Source organism: Pipra filicauda, unplaced genomic scaffold (genome assembly GCF_003945595.2).
Source record: "Pipra filicauda isolate LSUMZ 115617 unplaced genomic scaffold, ASM394559v2 scaffold2_size9829703_pilon, whole genome shotgun sequence".
NCBI lineage: Eukaryota > Metazoa > Chordata > Aves > Passeriformes > Pipridae > Pipra > Pipra filicauda.
The window spans coordinates 3488381-3508353 of NW_024104421.1; the positions used below are offsets into that span (position 1 = coordinate 3488381).

General features: G+C 38.5%; 1 protein-coding gene across 13 annotated transcripts in view; it reads right to left on the reverse strand.

Annotated features, from left to right (window-relative positions):
* ERC1 (ELKS/RAB6-interacting/CAST family member 1) overlaps positions 1-19973 on the reverse strand; it is a 288797-nt gene that overhangs the window by 37838 nt on the left and 230986 nt on the right. For all 13 annotated transcript variants that reach the window (XM_039383120.1, XM_039383129.1, XM_039383128.1 and 10 more), the window contains one exon: positions 19802-19946. In XM_039383120.1, coding sequence (XP_039239054.1) covers positions 19802-19946 — 145 coding nt within the window. The remainder of the gene's footprint in view (positions 1-19801; positions 19947-19973) is intronic.

The window sequence follows — 19973 nt, forward strand, 5'->3', positions numbered from 1 at the left end:
CTGCCCTTAGCCTTCTTGTTGGGACTTCATTGCTGCCTACTTGGAAAACCAGGAGTGCATAATAATCATTGTGCTGTACCAAGCTGGGAAGTTTGTTGGTGATGTCCCTTCTGTGGGTCCCAGGGAGGCAACACACCTCCCTATGGGTTGGGTCTGGTCAGCAAAAAACACAAGTATCCCCCAAGAAAATTCGGAGGTCAAATTGAAGAGGTTAACTGTCACTTAACTTCAAGTGGAATAACCTACTATTAATACTTGGCAGGAGGTTTGAGAAGAGGCTGACGGAATTGGTCTGGTTTAGCCTGAAAAAGAGGAGGCTTTTCTAAATTACTTGACAGAAGGAAATAGAGAAGATGAAGCTACGCTCTTCCTGGAAGGGAGAGGACAAGAGATGATGGTTGTTAATTGGAACACAAAAAAGTCTCATTAGAGATGAGAAAAATTGTTTTCATAATGAGGCAGATCAAACACCAGAACAGGTTGCCAAGAGACTGTGGCATCCCTGTCTTTGCTCATACTGAAAAGGTGACTGGACAAAGCCTTGAGCAAGCTGCCCAAGCTAGTGATGCTCTTAGCAGGTGGCTGGACACAGAGGTCTACTCCAACCTAAAATATGCTGCAATCCCTATTATTTCAGGTTTTCATCTTCAGGTAATTTTATAGCTATCAAAGTCAGAGTTTTCAAATTAAGAGGGAGATAAGTTCCAAAATTCCTCCTACTTGCCAAATATGATTTCGTTGCTTTGTTCCATTACAGTCCTTCGAACATTTTAACTCAGAACAAACTCTGCAGCACTCCGACGATAAGAATTCTATGGGATCTGTTCACCTTAGAGGACATTTCCTAAACTCCCCCTTTAACTCAACCTGACCTTTCACTGTTGCTGCTGTTAATTTAACAGTGCATGTTTGTGATAAACAAGTCTCGGCAAGAAAACACCAAAATCAGTATTGTTATTTCACTACCGGAAATAATTTATATATGTATCACTGGAATTCGGCAAAACTCAAGAGATGGAAGAAAAGTAGTTTATCTCCTGATGGATACCACGAAGAAATATTTCCCAACATCTAAATTCCAAGCAGTGTTGCAAATAAAATATACGATATTATAATATTTTTATAATTCTTTTAGTGTCAAACATGGAAATAAAAAGCTTCTGCTTAGCACTGGAATACCAATGATGGATTTTAATTGGAAATTTTAAAAATAACTGTAAATACATGAATTGAGTTTCTCTCCTATTGCTCCTCTACAGAAGAAAAAATGTTCAAAAGCATGGAAATTTCTAGAGCAAATGGCTGTTGCAATGATTTAAAAACAAAACGTTTACTTTACTGTGGGGAACCACTCCAACATCCTGCAGTCCTGAACTGCTTTGTCATGGCACTATTATACAATCCTCTCCCACCTCATGAGGTTATGGCTCAGATCCTAGGGCAAACATTTCTACATCACTGTAAAAAGCATGAACAACAAAGTGGTTTAACCACCGTGTCCTGTGAGAAAATAAATGAGCAGTGCAGAAAAATCGGTTGTGTCAGGAGTGCTTTTGTCTAAAACCTCCAGAGCTGTAAGCAGGACCAGTAGTGGTAAGAACCGGATGTCAGATTCAAATTTTGCTTACAAAATACCTGTAATGTGCCATTACAGGTACCTTCTTCATGGACTTGAAGAAAAAATGCTGGAATGAAAAAAGCAGGATAAAACTCTACAAACTCAATAGGTTTCCTGATCTCTGTTCAGGTTTCTTAATTTTTTTTTTTTTGACAGATTTCATAACCTTACTCCTGGCCCTCCAGTTATACCATTTTTAAAAACCCCACAACTTGTCAAAGCCCTTAACAATGCTCTTTTTTACTGCCATTAACCACCGTGCAAAAATACAGTCCCAAACCCTTGAGACTGGTGCCAGTTCTCAAAATTACTAAAGAGCAATTGCACACTCTCAAGCTCCTAACTGAAAGCCAGGAATGACTGTGGAGAACTTGCCACGAGAAGTCTGCAGACCAGAGTCTATGAACTGCAGGTCTAAACCATAACATTTGCAAGGGTAACATATCTAAAAAAACCCCAACTTCCCCTGGTTATATGTCAGACTACACTCTAGAACTATCAGGTCTTGCCCATCCCTCCTTTTCCCTGCCCTGCCCCCAGACTTCTGCAATTATACTTCTGCCTCTCTAATACACTTATTTTTAATGTCTTTCTTGTTTCTTTTCATTATTTAAGTCTGTCTTCTTCCCAATCCCTTGCTACAGCAGGTAGTTATACCACAAGAAAAAAGCACCTGGGGAAAATGAGAGATAAACTTGTTTTAATCATGAATGTGAATTATCAGGACTTCTTTTAAACATGCTCTGTTTGGTTGTTTCAGGGTCCTGCAGTGATTTCACTATATTTTCATCACTTTTTTTCTCGGTACCATATGGTTTACTTCTGCCTAAACGTTTGGGTAAACAAGGAAATTGCCACAGAGTAGACTGTTTCTAACATAACTAACACCTGAAAACTTTCATTGCAAACTGCACATGTACACTATTTTAGCTGCCTAAACTGTAGCCATAATGAGTTTTTAAAGAATCACTAAGTTCCTCATTCATGGATGTACCGATTCAAAGAACCTGTAGGTTCTTAAGAGCAAGTTATTTTCTGTTTCCTGCAGGCTATATTGGTGGCTTGTTTGTACACCTCAATCCTAAAGACCAAACTAATAGATTTTATCACAGCTAAATTATTACATGAGAAAAAACAGAACTGATGCTGATCCACAAATTGTAGGGGAGAGTCAGAGACATATTCTGGAACATAGCTGGTAAAACCTAGAGGAGTGCTGTCCAGGTCTGACAAACTCTTTATTGTGGAATTCCACATATAAATTTGAAACCCACAGGTTAAACTACAGACATTGTTTATAATATATTTTACAGAATGTTTTTATTTGAAAGCTTGCACGAAGTTGTATGTTATAATGAGAGTACATACCTTTCTTAAGCATTTCTGCAGGACAGCTAGTGTTCTGGTAACCATTACCCTGGCAAGTTTTTGAAACCAAGTTTTATTCATAGGGATCACACATTTCTGTATCTCTGGACAAGCTTTCTAATAAACAGCAGATAACAGCTCATAAGCTGTGCATTCTCTCTATTAATCTAGTCTGCTTCATATGTTCATTGCAGTAACTTATTCAAAGAGTTTGCATCAAATTGGTTGCTCCACCATGAAACACAGCACAAACCATGACATCAGAGACTACTTTCTCATTTTCTGTAGAATATTTGCATGGGGTAATTTCTGGTTTTGCTAACCAGTCTAAACAAGCTTTATTAATCCTTTAATGTAGAGTTTTAAAAGCCCCACATTAAGTAAATATTAATATAATGACTGTACTTGTGACAAATGGGTATGTGGTGGAGGCAGAGTGTCAGCAAGTTAAAGGAGTTATCTCATTTCAGTCTGAGTTGAATGTTTCACTGGAAGCACACACATGCAGAAGCAACAGTTTAGTAACATTTTTATCACTAATAACATAGAAAAATAATGAAGAAACTAGGGTGATTTTTCTTCCTAAGTATGTGCCAAATTCAGTATCTCTGAAAATTATATAATTGCAAAGACTTTCAGATAGTTCTTTTCTATTTATTAAAAACCTGCAGTGAGCCATAATCCCTGCAAATGTCAAACCACCTCCCTGCCCGAATCTGGTTGTCAGAAATACAGAAAGAATAATTCCTCCTTGCCTGTTATTAGAATATGATGTCCTGCATAACTACCTTGAATATATCTATACCTACCTTGAGCACTGAGACTCTGAAAGATTGTTTCAAGTGTTTTACTCTATGCCCCCTTCCCATTCACGATATTTAATAATCTGGGAGATATTTTTCAAATTTGTAAAGAGATGATACATGCTGAGTTGTCACTTTTGTTTGTAAGGTTTAAAAGACACATGGGTTAGGTTTGGCTTTCATTTTGGCTATGGTTAAGATTAGCAACTGAGATTTCTCTACTAGCAGCAAACAGTACAATGTTCAGCTGCAGAGAAATGAAAACCATTCCTGTTACTAGAGTTCTGTACGTCCTGGAGCCTGCGTTTTTGTGAGCCCAACAAAGAACATGTGCAGCTGCTGGGGTTTGTCAAAGCCTGAAGGACTTAACAGATTCTACCTGAGATACTGGCTTCTGCAATGGCTGTTGGCAATGTTACAACAGCATTACATTATAAAATGAAAGACTTTATCAGCTCAGCTAATTTCTGTGTTTAAAGATTTCGTTTTTCTGTTCATCTCCCCATGAGCGATAATTACCGAGAAATTGCATTCTGGAGAATTCATATTCAAAAAACCTTTGACCTAAACAAAAGGAGGCAGATCATCTAGATATGTATGCATTCTCTCTGAGACTTGACTTATGTAGACATATGTGGATGGGATTAAAAAATAAACTTTGAACTGAAATTTTCCCTGTACTGAAAATTGTCTCTTGGAACTTAGTTCCTCAGGAGATGAACAAATAACTAACTATGGAATTGCCCAGTAATAAAGTTTATTGAAATCTATTGCTCTGATTCCTCTATAAGGAAAACCAGTGACACACAAAAAAAATAATCCCAATCAGATCAGTGTTTGGGACTCCTTTTTGTGTTACACCATATGAACATTTTAGTATATGGTCCTTTAGCTCTGTTTTGCTCTCTTTAGAGATACCTCAAGCTGCGTTTAAGGCTGACTGATCAGTAGTAATAGAACTGCCTTTCTCAATTACTTGTTTCACAAGAGCTGGAATCTGCCCAGTCACAGGTTTCAAAGGAAACTAAAAAAAAAAAAAAAAAAAAAATAATCTCCTCTCATGGTTAACTACTCAGGAGCAAACTAAGTATGTTTCTTCTTTGGCATCTTTCCACTGCATGTAAGGGTCTTAGGCAGAAATATACTTTTTCCTGTATCTCAAAGATGTCTGAGCAAGGGTTGGAGTCTGAGAACATTCACCACCATACTGTAAATACCTGATTTATACTGAATGGATGGCCTATGCATCAAAAAGTCCCTTTCAGGTAGGATCAACAGGACAAGTGGTAACCCATGACAACAGTCTCAAAGAATCCTGGATCCCTCACACAGCAGACAACCCAAGAAATTATTTACTGAAATTGGTCTGAAGACACGACAGCAAACAAAATGAGCTGCTGTTTTAATTCTTAAGACAGAATAAGAGATCTGGTTATATTCACATTCCAGTACTGAGCATCTAAAACCTCTATACTCTAGGTTTAAAGTAAGCAGGTAAGTATTTTTTGTGTTATGAGCCTGCCCTATGGTTGCAGTTCGTTAGGGCAAGTCTTAGTTCCACACCATGCCAGAGCAGAGCCTGACTGCGGAAGAGAATAAGATCAGTATCCTTTACTGCCACATGCTCTGAAAACAGAAAAGACTCATTTATTTAAATTAGTTTAACAACAATTAGCTTTTTTGCTAAATTATGCTGCTACATCCACTCTCAGTCTATTGTGCTGTCTTAACTACTTCTTTAATCAGTGAAGAACTGATTTCTTTTGCAGACAGCATGGCTACCCTTGAAGAGCATATGAGTCCACTTTATTACCCATTTTATCCTGGCTAATGAAATCTGCGTGCTTTGGATTTGTATTCTCCATCTTCTAACCATGGCCTTCAACCCTATAATAATCTCTTTCTCCAGCCTGCCTCCCCCATGGTGTCTCCAGGCAAGAGTCAGCTGGGACCAGTGTGAAAGTATGTATGTTCTGAATGGCCAGCCATATGTGTATGCTACAGCCAAACAAAATATATCACGGCTCAATTCTTCTTGCCTTTCCCTGTGTGGGAGCTGTACTTTGGGCTTTTTTCGCCTCTACCCAGCTGTGGATGTTAATTAAGTTCCTATAAATTACACAATCTTTGAGACTTCTTTCCCTCTGTCAAATTTGGTTGAAAATGGTCAATAAATTGAAAAGTTACTGGATGGGAACTACAGCTCAGCTAAGCAGATGGATAGTGCTGTCATTTAAACTCTTTTTTGAAGGAGTCCAAACTAGCATGTTTTGTTTGACTTGTAAGAATTTGGATTCCCAATATATCCTTGCATTAAATGTTGCACAGAAGTGGAATTTTCTGATCCTGTGGTACGTGCCTTTCTTTAAGATTCTGGGAGGCTGAACTGCTACGAATTCTCAAGTGAACAGGAGCAAGCCTCTCATGCTTAGTTCATGTGTCTGCTGAATGTTTAATGTATACAGTTTATTGTCTCTTTAACCTACTTCAATACATATCACCAATGACAACTCACTTGGAGAAAAAAATGAAATGCTACTTCTATAATAATGCAAAATGAAATACCAGTCTTTGTCATGGTCCTCATTACCCAAACTGTTGAAAACTCCTGATTGCGCTTCCCTCTTTCTCACTTTTCCCTTCTCACGGTGCGTTTGTGGACCCAAGCTAAAAATTTCATCTTATATTTTACTAAATGGTAGAAAAGCAAAGACAAAAAAGCAGTGAGGAAAAAATAAGCTGAAATGTACTTTGGAGCATAAATTCTTCCTAAAAACTTTGATAGGTTGGTGACACGTGTTTTACAAAGCAAAATGTAGAAGATATCTCAGGTTATGCTGCGGTTGGAAACACATTCCAGTATATTAATGATTCTGTGATTACATTAAACTTGCACAATTTAAGCATCAACACTAAGTACTACAGATAAGGTTAGTCTTACAAAATCTGTTAAAAAAACTTGAAGGCAAAACCCTTCAACTACCTATATCATATCCTATAGAACAAGCAAATATTTTTATGAAAAACAGAACAACCTTTGTTTGACATCTTGATGGGACTCCTGCTTTGTTATGACTCTTCACTTGAAATTTCTCCTTCCCTTTTCACTTCAGCTTCACTCCACACTCTGCTCATCTTACCCTCAACTACCATGCTCTGTCCCCCTTTCTTTTGTTGTTCTATTTGGTTCTCCTTTCCAAAATAAATCCACATGCATTTGCTTCACAAAGCTGCCTGTATAACACAACCACTTCAATCACTCCGCCTTTGTCTCAGCCTTTCTCCTAGTCTGAAACAAGAAAGTTTCTCAGTTCAGTGGTACCTATGAAAACCCATTGGCAAAAATCTCATTCAGGAATTTACATACAAGATGCATCCTACTGTAAAATCTTGAAACCTAGTCATGATTCCCTGGTTCAACAATATCACTTGTAGGCCATCTGCTCATGTGTATCTACATACACCTTTCCTAGCTGACATGATTTGGAAGTTTTCCAATCTTTGTCTATTGTGATTGTGTCTTTACAACAAATATAGTAAAAGCATTCCTTTATCCAGCAATTTTTATTTTTGGAAGGTACCTACCAGTGTTTTGACCACAGCTCTTTTATTGTTACATATTTTTATTGTTACATGACTCATCACTTCAATTGCATTTGCCTGCAGCTTCAAAAAGTTGTTAATAGCAAAACCCCCTCCCCTCCATACATGCTGTTCTTGGCAAAAAAAGTAGTTATGTACAGATACAAATTCCTAGATGCTAAAGTGATGTGAGCTGCTCAGTATCATCTCAACAGACTGTCTGTAACTACCCAGAGCCCAGCTCTGGGTATATACACGAATGTGTCTGTGTCTACATGATATAAACAGTGTTGATAGCAACTGTTTAAAAAAACATACAATGAAACCTCAAGACTATTTATGCTTGATCTCAAAATAATTTTAAAAGCTGCTGCATATAAAAGAAAAAGAAACCCAGTATTATTCTTTTTGTGCCTTTCTTTCATCTTTGAATCTAGGCAAAATCTTGCATGGTAACTGCTGGAGGGAAGAGTTGAAAGGGCATTTCCTTTGACAACCAACAGAGCTTTGCTACCCCAAACTAAATTAAAGTTAAGAATTTTTTCTGTATGGCCAATTACTAGGGTTGACATCCACCTAGAAGAGCCTTGCCTCATAATATCCATACAAACACACAGACATTACATTCCTGTCTGTCCACACCATCTGTGCGTGTGGTCTGCAGACACAGGATTCCTGTCCATCCTCACTGTCCCTGTGTTTGGTCCACAGAGGCAGGATTCCTACCCAAGCACACAGCAGCACATGTGCAGTACAGAGTTGGACAGACGATTCTTATCCATTCTCCCTGCTCTTGCACGCAGCACACAAGCAAGGAGGACTACAATAAAACACTTTCTTTTCTTGTTCTTCCAGCAGAAGTTGATTTTTCCTATTCAATCTGTGTCAAAGCTTAGATACTAAGCTGGAAAGACTGAAAAACCATTTCGTTTTTCTGCTGTATTCGTTACAAAATTATTCTTACTAAGAAAAGAAATTCTTGTCCTTTCTACAAAATTCATGGCACACAATGTGTGGAGATGTGCCAGCTTGGCCAGATGAATTTCTCTAAGGTGTCTGCATTCCAGACAGTATTCCCATCTTTGCCTGCTCTATTCCTAATCTGTTGTTTTTCTGTGACTTACATTAGATGATGACATTACATATGAACAGAGGCCCACCCAATGGGCACTGTAAAGCACACTGTAAAGCTTAGAAAAAAGTCTTAAAAAATTCCATCTGTGCTACAGAACCACTAAAATTTTTGTGAAGAAGACACTTGAAAGGTGCACAAACTGAAGATCTCGATGTATAAATAAATATATTTCCCCTTAGGAAAAAAAAAAAAGAAAAAAAACTAAAATGAGAAGATATAGTCCTTATTATTTCCACAGAGCAAATAAACCTCTGCAGGCTTCCAAGTTTTAAACAACTTATGTATGTGTGTGTTCTTAAGGATCATTATATTGCTTTTATTATTTTTTCAACACCATTAATGTCAGCAGTTGGCAGAAGTTTGGGTTGCTAGCTGTAATAAAGGAGGCAAAGCCAAGATTACATCTTCTAGTGTTTAGGAGATGGAGGGCACACTGGCTTGGCATCAGAAATTATGGTTATAAGTCATGTTAAGATGAAAAAAGGGAGAAGAGTAATTTCTTAAATTACTAAAAGGATTAAGAGTGGTACAACAGTGAAAATGAATGTTTTAAAAAGTTAAACTCCCCCCCTCCACAATAAAAATCCACTGTAAAAACAAGAGATACCTAGGTTGTTCAGACCCAGAAAAGAACTTGTCTGGAGTTAGCTGTGAGAACTCCATTTATTTTTTGTTTACTCAACTACAGGAAATATTTGTATTCACACTAAGACAGATGGGCATTGGTGGCAAACAGAAAGAAAGAGAACAAAAGACTAGGTTCTGTGGCTGTAAAGTTGTACTCAAAGAGAACAAAACCTCTAATAAAATAGCTACCCCTTAACCAAGGCTGTATTCAGCATAAAAGACCATTACTTCTCCCAGGCATCAGTACTGTGATCAGAGTTTAACACATATTTGGAGACTAAAGCTTTACAGAAGTTGAGAGACTAACATTTACCTGTACTGCTGACAACCTAAAATTGTGCAACATGTAAATTACTTGTATTTATAACTGAGGGTACCTGATCAGGAAATTAATCTTATATCCCCATGATAAATGTTTAATTATGCCAAGTAAAATCATATTGCAATCTTCTGATAACTGAGTTTGAGACTTACTCTGCCTTCATGTACAATGTTGTACTAATCCCTGAAAGGACACACAGCAACCATTCCTTTATTTCGTGTTCAATGCAGGTCTGCTCAGAGACAGTTGAACACAACTGCCCGAAAGATGATCTGCCAAAATCATTAACTCGGACTTGACAGCATCATCTCCAGACTCTCATTCAAGGGAGGGACTGGAAGCAGAATCTCCATCAGTATCAACTTTCTCATCTTGTACCTTTCAGAGTTGGCAGCTGTTTCCAGACTCCTCACAGCTTCCCAAGTTAGCAGCCAGCAGAAAAATCTCCATCCCCTCCCTACATTCACAAATGTCAAGCAGCAAAACCCATGACCTCCAGGGAAAAGCTGCACAGCTTTTCTCTGGTTGTGAATATTTTTTCATCTTAGAAAAGGGCCAGAGAAAACATCACGTACTTATTAAGGAGTAAAAGGCATCACTTGTTCAGCACCAAAACATGAATAGTAATTTTTCTAAGACTTGGATTCTTCAGAACACACCACCATGAATTTACCAGAACTGAGGGCAATCTGCAGCCACCAGCACCCATCCATTTGCAGAAGCTAATGCAAGTAACTGATGCTTAATTTCATAAATCTATGTCTCCTTTTGACAAAGCTGCTATACTGCCCTAGCAATTTCCACAACTTGCTATGTAAATTAGGGAAGGGTTATTATCAAGAAACTAGTCCTAATTGACAGCATATATCTTAGATTTCCAACTGCAAGATGAAACTTCTATTTTCCCCTGCAATACATATTCATTATGCTGAGATTTGGTTTACTGGAGTAGGCTCAGACTGTTTCAAATAGGGAAACGATTTTCAGAATTTAAGGAGCTTAATACAGTGGATAAGAAAAATATCTGCAGACTGAGAGGTATTTCAGTATTCAAAAATACCTGAGATTACTGTTCATCAACAGTTCACTGTTTACTGAAGCTGAAGTTCATTCCATACAGTTGAGACTTAATTTTTTCCATTATCAATTTTTAAGATGATGGGGATTAAAATTCTCTTTTGTAGACTATGCATTTTTCTCTTCTTGAGCAAAAAAAGCACTGATTTATTATGTTACTCCCAAAATAACACAGTAAAATCACAAATATGCAATATATTCTATCTTATAGATCATTAATTTTCATTACGTATTTCTATTCTTTCCATCATTCCCCCTTCAAGTAAAGAACACATCACTAACACATTAAGTCATACAACTGTTAATCTGTAATCTACTTGAAACCTTCTATGTATTTGGTTTATGAACCCAATCAGTCACCTCATATCTCTGACTTCACTTTCTCCTTTACACATTTTTGGAACACACCTTGAATCATCTATCACCTCACCAGTTACAGACCTTACACAAATTAAAATCAATATTAAAGCTGGTAGAATGCCTTTCAGCTTTCTGCCACTACACTTCTACTGACTATCAATATGTGAATTGCTTTTTATATAAGATAGTTGTTGATGTCACAGGTTTGTTAACCTTTTCATCCAAAGGCAAGTAACCACAAATAAAGTCCACTTTATAACATCAGCATGAAACTGTTCAGTGTGTTGTATGTTCCCCGGGGAATAATAAATAAATGTAGGAAGAGATAAGCATATTGTACCAAGTTAGCACATTTTGAATGAAGCTGAGGTAAAGGGACACGTGTCTCCTAGACAATTGTCAGTGTGTCAGGTAAAACAGCTCAAATGAACAGGACTAATTTAGTATAGAAAAACCTGCATCCAATCAATGAAATACCAGTAAGGATGGTTACTGGTATTTTTACTGAATTCAAACAAGTAATTCAAAACCTTCCTGTATCTGAAATTTTGGTGTGAAATTGCTGCTTCTTCCAAAAAAAATATATTCATGGGTTTATTTCATCAAGAATTTTTACATGTTTAAGTGGAATCCTCCCTGTTACCAACACTTCAGAGTTCCCTAAACAATCGGTCTAAATGACAAGATTTAAATGTAATCATAAAATCACTATTTTCCAGTCATCCTTCAGACATCATCAATTCAAATACCAATAGAGTGATGCCAAACCAACCCAGCCACAAGGACTGATGGTCAGAGAGTCTCAGATGTTTTACCCCTGAGGCACATCCTGTACATTGGACAACAAACAGGGAGCAGTCATGTATGGGTCCTTCCCAACTACCCCACAAACCACAGAAGCTAAGCAAAAGAAGATGCACCCATAACTGTATTCCTTGAATGAACAACTATTTTGGCAATCTTGAGCTGTTCAGACCACTCTTTCTGAGCTTTTGAATCTATCTCATGACTCATAAACTAACACAGAGACTGTCAGAAACTAGGGAAGGTAACTGTTCTCAACATAAACTTTGTAGCAAAGAAGAAATAGAATTAATTACATAGATACTCTATAGGATGTGTGCATTATACAGACCTGCTCTAATATATTCTCTTTATTTAATTGAAAAACATTGTGTATCAGATCAGTGATTTGTGTCACGATAACTACAGTAAACCACTGTAGTATGGTACAACTGTGATGTGAAATGACAGTGACTATTTTTACACTGCACTAATGTCCAGAAATACTACTTGCAGACAAAGGAATGATTATTTTTCAGGCCTCAAATCAGACATCCTAGTGCACTCTTCTGAAGAAACCCAAGCTTACTGAGTATTCTTAACTCTTTAATACTGCTAACAAGCCTGGTTCTCCCAGTATAGGTTTAACAATCTTATCTGATATCCATCTCCATCAAGTTGGTCACATACAAAAATGGGACACAGGGTCTCTCAGCTGCTAACCTAGACTTGTCCAGCAATCCTGATTTTCTAGTCAGAGACAATGTTGTCTAAATGATTTACTACAGGAGTTCATAAGCCTTGAATGAGAGCTACTGTATATGTGGCCCTAGATGCTGTTGACAATTATCCAATTAATTTAAACTTATTTGTGCAAACTTCCAGTCAATTAAAAAGCAGTAAAGCTAGAATATGAAAATCTTAATATATTCAATAAACAGAGGAATATTTCTAATAGAATGAAACAGGCTTTTGAAACAAACTTGGATTTGAGGACAAACTTGGGATTAGTCCACAGAGTATTTTTTAAAATGTTACAAATGTCTAGAAAGAAATGGTAGCAGATACTGTATCGTCATCTGAGTTTCACAGTACTTTTATAAATCTTAAAGCGCACTCTGTCAGTGAGGCAAAACACCTTCCCCTTCAAGCAAACCTCCATAGCTGCCACTGCAATACCCCAGAAAGAACAGGCTGAGAAATGAGTGAAGGCACAAGCAGAAAGCAGACATGGCTGTTTACAGCAGAGCCAACAGGCTGGCACTGTGAGGCCAGCGACAGCAAAGAGCTCACCTGAACATACATTATTATTTAGTCATACCAGAGGCAAAGGGTAAAGGTAAAAGGAGGAGGGAGAGGGGAATGGGAGCATAAGTAATACCACAGAGAAGCGAAATGCTGCCCCCAAAAAGACTGCTGACGCTGCACTGAGTGCTGTTACTGCACTAACAGATGATTAAAAATGATGGGAAAAAAGTCTGGAACACATGGCAGGGAGAAGGTGCTTTCTTTTAATCTGCAAGGACTTCTTGTGCTCTGTTCAGGAAGCGCTGCTCAAGGGCATGACAAAGCCTTGCTTTCTGTGCCTGCTCGGCTGCTGTCAGGGTGCTGGGGTCTGCTCCTGGCAGAAACTTCCCCCTTGACAGAAACAATTACTGAGGAGCAAAGCCTGGCAAAACAAGCAACGCTGTGATTGATAATCTAGGTGGATTACAGGCCTTCGACAAAAGCCACGATGCTTAAATTTGACAGCTGGCAACGCTTGATGAGAGCCAATTAGTGAATATATATTCACTTTGGCCAGAAGTTTCTTCTGTTTCTAGTCCAACAGCTTCCTGAATAGGAAGTGTACAGAGTGATTTCCCCCACTTTGGCCTGCTCACATATATGCCAGCTACCCTGTTAGTACAGCTAAGAATATACCATAAAAACCACATATTTTGGCACTTTTGTATATTAAAGCCAATAACTGAAAAGCTGCAATTGACCCTCCAGATAGTGGTGGTACAAGAATCTGAAAAAAGATGACTTTACACTGACTCTACAGACCATGCAGTATACAAATGAGGCTGTGAGTGCACTATTTATGTAACAAGACCCCTATAAGTGATAATAGTTCTTGAAATGTTTCACTCTTCCTTGAAAAGTTTCTGGTAAAGTGCATTAATCTGTAGCTGTTTCAAATAGGTTAACCTGGCATGCAGAGAACACCAGAATTCACAGTGTGCCTTCTGTTCTAACCAATACATGCAGAAATCATGATCCCTTAAACGTGATCCCTTAGAACTCATCTGTCTGTTCTTTACTTTCTTATTGCACAGGTTTTCCTTCCCCACTTTTGCATCTATTTGGACTCTTGCTAGTGCAAGTATGGGTACTGTGGTGAAGAGATCAATAAACAAAGATGGATCCAAGTGCCCTGAATCTCATCACTCATTTCAAATATTAACTTTTCTTTCTCATCTATAAAAAAGCCAACACCACCACCCTCAAGACAACTTACAAAAATCTTCCTAAACTTGCCAAGTTGCCTCCTGGTTTGGGAGAAACCTCCCCTCACTGAATTTCAGAGGGGACTGTCACACTGCTGAGACTTCTTAGAGAACAACAGTAGTTCTGTTACAGAAGAAACAGCACCACATTTAGCAATTACCTGCAGTGATTGTATCCATGTCATCTGAAGAAGAAATTTGCTTGCTAACAGGGTGATCACTCTCATCAGACATGGTTTCAAATCAGGGCAAGCAAAGAGCTAACTGAATGCCTCTCTCAATCTGTATTATTTCATCAGGCAGGGTGGTAATAAAAACTGCCAGCAGTGTGGTCATGCTGATACAGCTCCATGGCAGTAAGAGGAAAATGCTTGCCTGTCAGTCTCCTTTGACCTGTTTTACATTCTCTTGTTATAAACAGAAATGACTCCAACTAGTGGAACTTCACTTTGGAAAAGTTCACAGCAGAGGAGTGTCAGGTGTCAGTGTGCAGGGTTTCCAGGGAAGCAAGTAACAGTGGGAAAATAGCATTTTTGGAGGGAGAAGCTATTCTGGAATCTAAAATTCTTTCCTCTTTCCCATGATCCCATGAACCACATTTACTTGGAAAACCAGTCTTTGCAGTACCTTGGCTTCATAAAGTCAGACAAAGTCCTATAGGGAAGAGGCACAAAGTAGCACAGGGAAAACAGCTTGGGCACTTGCATGGCTAGATAAAATATATATTATATATTGTATAAATGCTAACTATTATTATTACTAGCCACCGCCAAATAATTCCTCTCCATTTGTGGGAATGGTAAATAACAGTCTCTCAAATTCATGCTGGCCCACAGAGGAAGGAACAATCTTGATGAGGATATAGAAGTAGAAGGGAATGACAGGTATTAAAGATTCCTCTGAAAGGCAAGCAAGCTGACTACATAACCCACACTTCCAACAACAGGAGGTTTCTTATCTCCCTTCACTAAAAAAGAAAGGAACTCTTTTCACTAAGTCTAGTGTAAACAAACAGCAAGTGTGTCTATGGCAAGAACATGAAAGCCTTTTTTTCCCATAAGACATAGAAAAAATAGGAATGATCTTGAATTGCAGTAAGTAACATTACAGATTACATAAAATGATAGACAAAGTCATAGAAAAGACTTTCCAAGACTGAAGGTCTCCTTCACTTACAGTCTCTTTAAGAACAGTGTACACGCGTAACGGGATAAATCAAGTGGGTTCCACAGAGCTATTCAGTATTTTTCACTAACAGTTTGCATGATAGATGGAAATATATGTTCATGAAATACGTGGAGAAAGCTTATGTTAGTTGGTTCTGTGAGCATGCTGAAGTATAGGATGAAAACTCAACATGTTCATAAAGGACTGAGGAACTGATCTGAAAATAACTTTTATTTAGGAAAAGGCAGCATAATAAAAATGTACCCAGTACTAATGTAACCTGAAGTCGCACCACTTAAAATGAAAATTTTTATATCTTGTCATCAACAATACTGAGCCAGCTAGTTCCTGGTAACTCCTGCTATTATAAAAGAACCTATAATAATTATGAAATATTATACAATACTACAAATGAATATGGTGATTTACAAACAATTCATTTGAATAATGCTCCATGCTCTCAGAAAACAGACACTAATACTGTTCAGAGCCTCCTAAAAATTTTAATACCATTACTTTGCATTTATGGCATGGCAGTGCCTAGAGATGCTGGTCAAGTCAGGCCCCCACTGTGCTAGACACTGTACAAATACAGAAAATGACAGCCTTTGCTACAAACAGCTCCTAGCAGAAAACCCCAAGCGTTTAAGGCTCAAAGCCCACAGACAGGAAAACCTCAGCCCATTCAGATATGCCTTCCCTTTACCACTCAAAGCCGAAGAGCAGTGCTTTGCTCCGCTGCAATAAATATATCCCGATCCTTAAAACTTAGCTCAACGAGGGAAGGAATAAATGGCAAACAGGCTACTTTCTAACAGATGAGCAGTGGATGTGCTGCCACAAAGCAGGCCAAGGCTCCTTGGGCCCCTGTGAATTCCAGTGTGACACACATGGCGGGGGCTCCTCCAGGGCGCACAACCCGAGCGCGCGGGCTGGCGCTCGCCGCGCGACATCTGGACCTGGTTAGACAACCTCCAGCTCTGCTCTCTTGCATCAGCCCCGGCCCCCTCTGGTGAAGCAGCCTCCCAACCACTGCTTCTCCATGAACTACCCACGGAGACAAAGTACCCTGGGAGGAAGTAAATTGGGACCACATTAGCTGGTGACCCTCGCCCTGCAATCGGCCTGCCTTTCCAATGATAGAGGAAATCCCTCACACAAACTGACAACCAATATGAAACAGGCAGCTCCATTTACTGGAGAGCCTGGTCAATGCCGAGTGCCTCATTAGGAAATGGTCTCTATATTGAGGCACATTCCTGCAATTCAGAGCCTAGAAACTCTAAATTAAAACAACATTGATGCCATATCCTCTTTCCAAAATGCCTCTCTTCATCCAAACTTTAATGCACATACTTAGAGAAATTAAAGAACCAAAATGTCTTTGGCAGGACTCCTTCCCTCTCTTTTGCAGCAGTGCCCTTGCCCTGTGAGTGACCGGGAACGTGACAGTGTTGGGAAAGGAGAAAGGAGAGTTACAGTGAGGAACGCCACAGCGTCCTCCAGAATCCTTGCAACCTTTCCTTGATGAATCTATGTGTCTTCGCCAATATTTTCAAATAAATAAAAATCGCCTGAAATTATTAGAAGAAGTTTTTGTTTTGTGAGAGTGTTATATCTTTCTATACTCTAAGAAAGGGCAATTAACAGCAAGTTAGTCAATAATAACCAGCACAAGCAATGAAAAGGCATAATCCAAATTCTATCCTACATGCTCGGATCCATTCACACTCACTGTTGCAGCATAGTCAGAAAATTGCTTTCCTAAAGCACTATCTACGTCAGAAGCTCTTTCCAGCTCTTTCCAGTTTGCAATGAGATTCAGCAATCAGACCTATGGTACCACAGCATGCATAACTCTTCCCACAAACCACCCCCTTCCGATATTGCTCAGCATTTCTATTTGCATCCTACGTACGTGGAAACGGGAATCTTTTAGTCAACTGTGTCTGCCCGCCAACTGAAAGAGCTGCTTTCCCACCACAAAGTCTAAGCATTTCCTAGCACTGGGATGGATGGAAACACCAAATACTTATCAGGGAGCTCAACAGCTCTGAAACAGAGATTAGCGAGGTCAGGCTCACAGCTCTGGATCTGAATGGTTGAATAAACTTTTTGGGTTCCAGAACTGCTTTTCAAAGTCTTCCAGAATATCTTGATTAGTGGCATCACTTGCCTTTTTTTGAACAGTTGTGTTCAATATGTGCAAGTCTGAAAGATTTTTTCATTCACAATTTCAACTCTAAATTTAAGAATTACAGCTGAACTTTTAGGAAGTTCCTGAAATGTGATACGGTTCTGTGGAGCCGGCAAACACAGATGGACCCTTGTTCTCAAGATGCAGAAAAGGGTCCATGTAGAGAAAGCTTAAGTTGATGAAGCAGCATAGCTGTTTTGGAGGAAAATATGAGGCTGGTGACCTGTAAAAACTGAAGAGGACTGCGAGGGCCAAGTACACAGAATATTTGCAAAGCATGTAGAAAAATGAGATTCCCCTTGACTACATCAGTAATGAGGATACTGTAAAATCTCATCACCTTCTCTTCTGACCCATCTCCTATTTCTGGAACTGTCAAAGTTGGTGTGATTTGAGTTTGTGCAGAAAAGTATATACCAAAACTACTGGTACTGAAAAAAACAAATGGGACTTCAGATTCCCTGAAACTTACAGGTGGTGACTATTATTGCCCTATTATAAACATCTTTGTAGAGTTTTTCCTTCAATGTATTGAAAGCTGTACATAAAAAAGGATAAAAGATGACACATCCTTAAAATGTAGGATAGAATTTAGTGAGGATGTGTCGAATCTCTATTTGGTCACATAAATATTTCTCAGGTATTTTTTTAATTATATAGTTTAGATTGTTTACATGTAAACATATATCCTGCCTTGGGAACTGAGGATGCATTGGAGAATACCTTTGATTTTATACTTATACTACATATATAGCACTGAAAGATAATGATATGAACCATAACAATGTTTAAAAAATCACTTAACTGAAACCTAAGTCATTACAGATAAGCACAACCTTAATACACTAAATATACACAAATTTTCAGCAGGAAAAAACTCACCACAAAGTACTAAAGATTGTTCCATCTACCAACAAAGGATAATCAGAAGGAAACTGGAAAGGGCAAGGGGCATGAAAGCACCTGCATTAAACTTAGGTCAACAAGAACTAAGAATAAAGTTTTAATTTCTCTTCAAATGAGTGGTAACATATATTAAGGCTGCTACAGCAACAGACAATTACATGAAGAAAACAAGTACTTTACATTTCTGTGAACACTTATGAATCCTGTTTTAGTAGAAGATCATCTGGCTGACCAGCAAAAGCAATTACAACTCTTGCTCAGAAGTAAATAATACAAGACTGTAACCCATACTTCTTGCTCATTCTGAAGCTGGTATAAAAAATTCCAAAACTACTATTCTTCAATTAAACCACATATAATTGTTATCTTAAACAATATGGCCAATAACCTACTTGTGTTTCCTAAGGAAGAAGCAGAGAAATCTCTTATCATAAAGCAGACCTGTTTTTGTCTTACATTCTTTGACAGCAGCAGAAATCATCTGGTTGACAGATGAAATGTTGCACATAAAACTTTATGAAGATAGAAATGGTGGCACTGAAGAAGTTGATACTGGATTGGCAGCAGCATATGTGCTATTACAAGGAATGTGGCAAGGGAATAATTCAGAAAAAAACACTAGAAGTGCTGAAGTGAAAAATCTACACAGATCTTTTCAGGTCCTAAATCTCTTATTGCCAGGGATGCCTTTTGCTTTCTCTGTGTTTTACTGGCAATATATTTTTCACATTGCATTCAATACTGAAATATGGTATTAAATGCTTGAATAGAATCATACTTTTTCTAATTGTTACGCCAACACAAAAATATCTTAGAAATGGGAGAGGTCAGAAATAGGAAAGAACCAATCTCCTCACAAGCACGAGACCTCCTAAAGTCTACTCCAGGAGCTGGCATTCCCATATGGTGCTCCTGTCACAGGTTAAAAATCAAAGTAGAGACTGTGTGGGCTTAACACGTTCATATTCGAGCTCTACAGCAAGGAGAATCTTCTTCCATCTATGCTTCTTCACCAAGAAGGCAAATACAAACCACTAAGAGAAGGATCATTACTTTTCCCTGAATCTGTGATTATTTGTGCCTGTAGAGGATAATAGCCAATGTTCTCTTCATTCACAATTTCCTATACATTCTATCCCACATTTACTACTCGGGGACAGAAAGAAACTTCCCTCAATGTTGAGTCCTCTTCTTTCTCTACTATGGTTCACAGACTTCATGACCTGTAGCTAGTTTGAAATCGTTGTTTATGCACTTTCTATCCCAACATACGACAGGATTATACGTTATTAGTTCCATAAATCAAGATGATAATCCTACATCAGATTATTAACCGGTTTCTTTCCCAGCCCTCCTCTACCCACCTGCTGCTTGAGCTGTTGCACAAGTCGGTCTTTCTCTCGTTTCAGTGCAGCCACTTCATCTTGGGTCTTCTTCTTAGAGGATGAAAGCTCTAGCAGAGCAATATTGGCATCTTTTTCACTAATGGCAGCAAGAAGGGCTTCTTGTCTGAAAACCAAAACCAAACAAACGACA